The sequence below is a fragment of the Ursus maritimus genome, unplaced genomic scaffold (genome assembly GCF_017311325.1).
Source record: "Ursus maritimus isolate PB19 unplaced genomic scaffold, ASM1731132v1 scaffold_16, whole genome shotgun sequence".
Lineage (NCBI taxonomy): Eukaryota > Metazoa > Chordata > Mammalia > Carnivora > Ursidae > Ursus > Ursus maritimus.
The window spans coordinates 2,491,415-2,497,266 of NW_024424008.1; the positions used below are offsets into that span (position 1 = coordinate 2,491,415).

At 53.3% G+C, this 5,852-nt stretch overlaps 1 protein-coding gene across 2 annotated transcripts; it reads right to left on the reverse strand.

Annotated features, from left to right (window-relative positions):
- Positions 1–2,336: 2,336 nt before the first annotated feature.
- On the reverse strand, positions 2,337–3,956 carry CAVIN3 (caveolae associated protein 3). Of its 2 annotated transcripts, XM_040630725.1 has the most exons (3): positions 3,506–3,956; positions 3,173–3,340; positions 2,337–2,958 (listed from the first exon to the last, which is right to left on the reverse strand). In XM_040630725.1, the coding sequence occupies exons 1-3, from the start codon at positions 3,887–3,889 to the stop codon at positions 2,557–2,559; spliced, it is 954 nt and encodes a 317-aa protein (XP_040486659.1). In that variant the 5' UTR covers positions 3,890–3,956; the 3' UTR covers positions 2,337–2,556. The 2 variants fall into 2 exon arrangements, with proteins under 2 accessions (XP_040486659.1, XP_040486660.1); XM_040630726.1 differs by lacking the exon at positions 3,173–3,340 and having other exon boundaries at positions 3,506–3,944.
- Positions 3,957–5,852: the final 1,896 nt, after the last annotated feature.

Genomic DNA, 5,852 nt, shown 5'->3' on the forward strand with positions numbered 1-5,852 from the left:
ATCAACCAGGACACTGGTACCCCAACAGTGGCATCGTGTGGCCATAAGAAGCAATAGCAGCAGAGACATCCAAGTTCTGAGACAAGGCGATGGTGTGAACCTCCTGGTATACCTATACAATCTAAGGAAGGAGGGGAGCCCTCAAGTGATTGATAACAGAATTTCCGCCAAATATGGCCAGTAGGGACTGAGACACTTCTAACTGAATCCATAAGAAAAAAAATTTTTTAATCACTATTGAATTCTCCCACTTTTACTTTTTTAAACATTTTTATTCATTTATTTGAGAGAGAGCGCTCACAAGGGGGGGAGGGAAGGGGCGGAGGGAGAGGGAGAAGCAGACTCCCTGTTGAACGTGGAGCCCTACCCTGAGTGGCTCCCGGGACCCCAAGATCGTGACCCGTCGCTCCCATTTTAAATCCCCAACTTCCTCATCTAAAGAATTCCCCTGCCCCGTCACCATCTGTATCCTTATTCCTTTTTTCCCTTCAGAGCGCATAACCAGAAAGCCCTTCCCGTCCATATGTTTGCATGTTTTTATCTGTCTCATAAGTTTACTTGTTTATTGCCAGTCTCCCCCTACATAATCCACAAAGGAGGGATCTTGTCTTATGTGCCACTGTAACCCCAGCTCTTATAACAATGCCTGGCAGAAACTCCAAATTCAGTAAATATTTGTTGAGTAACTGGATGAATGAATTATACACTTGAAGCAAACTCTGCTCCAGGCACTGTGCTGAACACTTATGTAACTTAATCCTCACAGCAGCCCAATGGGGGTTATCATTATCTCATTTAACAGATAAAGGAACTGAGAAGCCAAACTATAACCACTGAACTCTCCTGCCACTCACCATTCCTGTTTTCCATCTATTTACCTTTTCCAAGAACACTGCCTTCAACATCCCCCACTTCTCCTCCTTCAGGTTAGGTTGTGTCCTGTCTTTCCTCTCAAAATAACATACGTATAGCAATCACTATACTTACATCATTCAGGTTCGTACTCCCTTAACTCTGAAGTCCTTGAGGGCCTCGGGATTGTCATCTTGGGGTTCACAAGACCTAGGATAGGGCCTGGAGTACATTAGGTACTCAAAAGTGTTCTTATATGACAATAACTGAATGAATGGGCTGATGACCAGGCTCCCATCCCTAGCTAATCCCCTCGCACTTCTCACTTCTGTGATGCTCTTGCTTCGTGAGAGCCTACTGTGGGCCAGGTATGGTATGTGGCGTGGAAAGTACAGAAATTAATAAAACGAGCCCTAGAGCAGAGGAGCCGCAGTCTAGTGGAATGGGGTGGGGAGAGTAACTGCAAACAATCACAGTGAGCAAGTTAGTACTGAGGTGTACAGGTGGTGCTTTGGGAGCCAGGAAGAGAAGCACCGGGGCCTGAAACAGGGGTCCCGTGCTGGGGTGTGCAGGAGAGTAGAGATGAGCATGACAGCACATAGCTCAGTGTAATTCTATAGTAGAATAAGGGGAAGTGGCAAGTGATGAGGCTACGAAAATGGGCAGAAGCCAGATCGTGAAAGGTTATATTAAAGATGTTGACGGAATATTCAAGAACTCAGACTTTATTCTGAAGGTGATGGGGAGTTACTGAAGGATCTGAGTCAGGAGGATGATGGGATCAGACTGGCAGTTCAAATAACAGGTGAAAGATAAGGCCATGGGTCTTTACAAAGTGGTCAGACTGAAGAGGTCAAAGCAATAGGATAACTTTCCAAGTGGGAAGGGAGTGAGAGAGGGAGGAAGGAACCAGGGAGGACTCCCAGGTTTCTGTGTGGATGATGGTGCCATTGCCTGGGAGGAGCAATTTCGAATGATACATAGAAAGTGCTCAATAAATATCTGTAAAATTGAAACTGGACATAATTAAAAGGTAAATTGCTTGCTTTGGACAGACTGAGTTGAGGTACATTTCAACTGCAGCTCAGGACAGTTGTCTTAGGGTGTGTGTGGCTGGTGGGAAAGGCCTGGGAGTAAATGTTCACAGAGGAGTACCCAGGATGAGAAGACGGCTCAGAACAAAGGAAAATCTAACTTTTAAAAGGTGGAAGAAGAAGAAGAAACTAAAAGGAACACCACCTGTTGACATTTCCTGAGCAGGGACAGCAAGAGACTATACTGCATGCCTCTCCATGAGCAAGTGTGCTCAAGAAGCCAGTGGGCAACAGGGTATTTCTACGTGCCACTAATCAGAGCCCGAGATTCACTGGGAACCTGAGAAAGGACACAATGATCTGTTTGAAACTGAAGTCACGCTCCAGGTTCTAACATCTGTCTCAGGCCTTGCCAGCCTTTTCCTCCCACCCCTTCACATGGAGTCTGGATTAGGTGACATTACTTTTATTGACGGTGAGGGCAAGCAGGTGTGAGTGGCTGCTCCTCCCTCAGAGGAGAGAGGCTAGCCTGAAGGAACCAGGAAGGGGAGGCCAGAGCTGGGCTGTGGATGCAGGATTCACTCCTTATTTGGGCGTGAAGGCTGCATTCTGAGAGGGAGATTTATTTTGGGACTACGCATAGGCACAGGAGAGGCAGACAGCACAGCCATTAGGCTGCACTCTCTATTTGAAGCACCGCGGCTTCGGCAGCCTCAGGTCTCCCGGGATCTTCCTCGGTGTCCTGTGGAGGTTCCGACTCCAGCTTGGGCTCCAGCTCAGGCCGGGCTTCCGGCTGGCCGTCAGTGCTCCGGCCAGGCCCGAGGCGAGGTGGCTTGACCGGCGTGGGCGTTGGTGCTGCAGGGCCTTTCCGGCCGGACAAGGCTCTTCGCAGGCTCTGTACCTTCTGCAACCCGGTGCGCCGCAGCCGCCGGGCCCTGGACTCCACGGGCTCGTCGTCCGAGCTCTCCTCAACTTCAGCCTCGGGCTGCTCCGGGCCGGGCTCAGACTGGTCTGCCGGGCCTAAGGGCTCGGGCGCCTTCTGGAAGGCGCTGGCTGGGATTTCAGCCTCCTCCTGCATGTGATGAACACAGCTCTGACCCTGGCAGCCCTCTACCCCGCAGCAGCCTGAGCCTCACTCCTTAATTACACCGGGGAACCCGCCCCACCCTTGGCCTCCGCAGCCCGAGGGGCAAAGAAAAAGGAGACGTGGGAAAGTTAGGGGGCAAGGGTGGAGAAGAAGGGAGAGCTACTGGACGAACTGCAAAAGTCTGGAAAGTAGGTGGGACCTGCTTAGGAAGGATGATGGTCGCAGGGGCAAGAATCGGAGGCAAGGATCTGTCGCGGGATGCACTTCCGTCACCGTTCGGGGATGGGCTGGGACTTGGCGCAAATTCGGTAGACGTGGCCTGAGCTCGAGCTGGGCGAACTCTGGTTGGCCAGGCTGGGTTCAGGAGCTGAGGGATGGGGCAGCGTGGTGGGAAGTGGGTGCGGCTCTGGAAGTCCGTTCCACCGGGTGGGGTCAGGAATGCGGGTGTGGCAGCCGGGCGGGGTGACGGGGTGGGGGGAGGTGGAGGCCCCAGATGGTGGTCGGGAGGCGGGGGACGCCTGAGGTCACTGACCTTGAAGAGCAGGACGTGGAGCTTCCCGCGCGCCACCAGCAGCCCGTGGTTGGCCTCCAGCCGCTGCACCTGGGCGGCGCGGCGTACCGCGCGCTCTTGCGCGGCATCCGCGTGCGAGCCCACGCGCTCCGCCTTGGCTAGCAGCTGCGCCAGCGTGTTGCTCGTCGTGTCGTGGCTGCGGCTCAGCGCGCCCAGGCCGCTCTGGATGCGGCGCACCGAGCCCGCTAGGCCGCCCTGCCTCCGAGCCAGGCCCCCCTGACGCTCCCGCAGTGCCTCCAGCATGGTGGCCAGCTTCTCCAGCAGCGTCACCACCGTCACGGCGTGCACCGGGCCCCCCGCCGGCGCTGCGGACACAGGCCCCGGCTCCAGCGCGCTCTCCCCCATGATCCCCGACCGCCCTGCCTGCTCTCCCTGCGGCCGCTGGCTGCACTCTGGGCTGGGGCCTCCTTTCCCCGGCTCCTCCCCGGCTCCAGCCGTGACTCAGGCAGGCGGAGCGGGCCCTCCCGGGAGGCGGGAAGGGGAGCGGGGGGCGGGATGGCGGCGGCGGGGTCCTTCGGAAGCGCTCCCCCTTCTGCTGCTCCGCCCCGGGGACCTCTGCGGGGAAGCTGTTCGGCCTCGTATCCGCCCCCCTTTCCCAAACTCTCTCCCTGTAAGTTTGAGTTCTCCTCCTCCGCCCCAGTTCCCTGGTGTGCCTCTTTCTGGAAGGTACTCCCACCACAGCAAAGGGTGAGCCATGGAAAATTTTGTTGTGCACATCGAGTGCACTATGCTACATAGTGCGGCACAAGGATAACCTGAGGGGCTTCCACAGCCACTGCCTTCGGCCTCCCACTCCCCTGAGGGCTGTATTTGTGCCCGCGGGTTGGGTGCGGTAGGCAGGGAGGCTCTGGGATGCTACCTACAGACCCAAAACTGTTCAGGGCAGAGGTGTCGCTTCCAGACCACACAGGCCGCTTAGTGCGCACAGGCGGGCGGGGCATCCTCTCGTATTTTCCTAATAGTCACCGTCCGGATTTAGCCACAGGCCTCCTTTATTGCCTCTCTAGTTCTTCCTGTTGGGTAGCATGGGCCTGTTTTATTTCTTCTAGATCTCGTACCTCCGTTTGTACTTCAGTGGTAAAGACCCAGCCACACCTGGCTCTTATGCCCTAAGCCTGGAGGGCAGGCAAGACACCTCTTCCTTTGAAACCCTTAAAAGGGTTATTGTAGGTGCTGGTACGTCTTTGTTTCCATGGAGGTTGGCTGTGGCTTCTGCCTGATGTTTTGGTTTTTTGTTTTTATATTAATTTTCTCTAGAAATAGCTGAGAATATCTGCAGCGGGTGAAGAAGACTTGAAATGGCTGCTGTAGAAAGGGAGAGAGTGTGCCTGAGGGTCCAGTTACTGTGGGTCGTGAATTTGTAATGTCATCAGTTTGGAAATCCCTTGTCCTGTCTTGAGCAGTAAGTACTTGGTAAACTGATTGTAGGCTCAGAAGTCCAAGCAATCCATTGATCTTGATCCCTCTCCTCACCCAGTCTGTGAGGGCCGCTTGATCACAACTGGGAAGAAACTGTATCGATCACTGGGCACAGTTACACGGAAAGGACCCGCAGTCTGACACATAAGTACCCCAGGGGATGGCAGCTATTGCCAGATTTCTGCGGATGCTAAGTTGATGACTGACTCCTACAACTGTGAGGTTATGGAGCCTGAGCCCTCTGTTTAACAGAGGAAAGACTCCGTTGGCAGCCTGATGGGAATCACTGTCTCTTCCACTGGATCTTCCATTTGCTCAAACAGACCCATCAGGACGTGCCAGATAAAATGCTTTCAAACCAAGGGAACAGAAAACTTAATTCAGTTCTTAGAAACAAGAAATCCAATCTAAACATAACTGGAGAAGACCACTGTAGAGTGATGGTTAATTGTGGGTCGGTCACAGCTTCAAATCTAGTTCTTTACAGTTCTCTCAACTGTGCAGCTTCATTCCCAGGTGTCAGCTTCATTCCCAAACTAGGCACAAGGTGGCTACAGCAGTTCCAGGCCTCATACCAACACACAAGGTCAAGAGAAAAGAAGGGACCATCTTAAAATTTAGGACATCTATTTCGCAGAAGCCTCCCAGAATCCACTTGCCTTCCACTGGGTTACGTGGCCATTCCAGAACCAAATTCTATGGGTAGGAAAGTGCCCAGCATTGGTGGGCTTTAGCCTGGGTTCCTTTACCCATCACTGACAAAAGAGCTGAAAATTACATTTTGACAAATTAGGCCCACTTCTTGAGCTTCCCTAGAAATATGGATGGTATGGGAGGAAGAGTGGGTATCTCAGCACCACTAGGATTAGTCAATCAAAATATCTTCTAG

Excerpts from the sequence above, each read along its gene's own strand:
- CAVIN3 (XM_040630725.1), bottom strand. The coding sequence starts at position 3,889 with ATGGGGGAGAGCGCGCTGGAGCCGGGGCCTGTGTCCGCAGCGCCGGCG. Across the intron at positions 3,341-3,505 it reads TCCACGTCCTGCTCTTCAAG|CTCCTGAACCCAGCCTGGCC; the intron begins GTCAGTGACCTC and ends CCCATCCCTCAG. Across the intron at positions 2,959-3,172 it reads CCATCATCCTTCCTAAGCAG|GAGGAGGCTGAAATCCCAGC; the intron begins GTCCCACCTACT and ends CATCACATGCAG.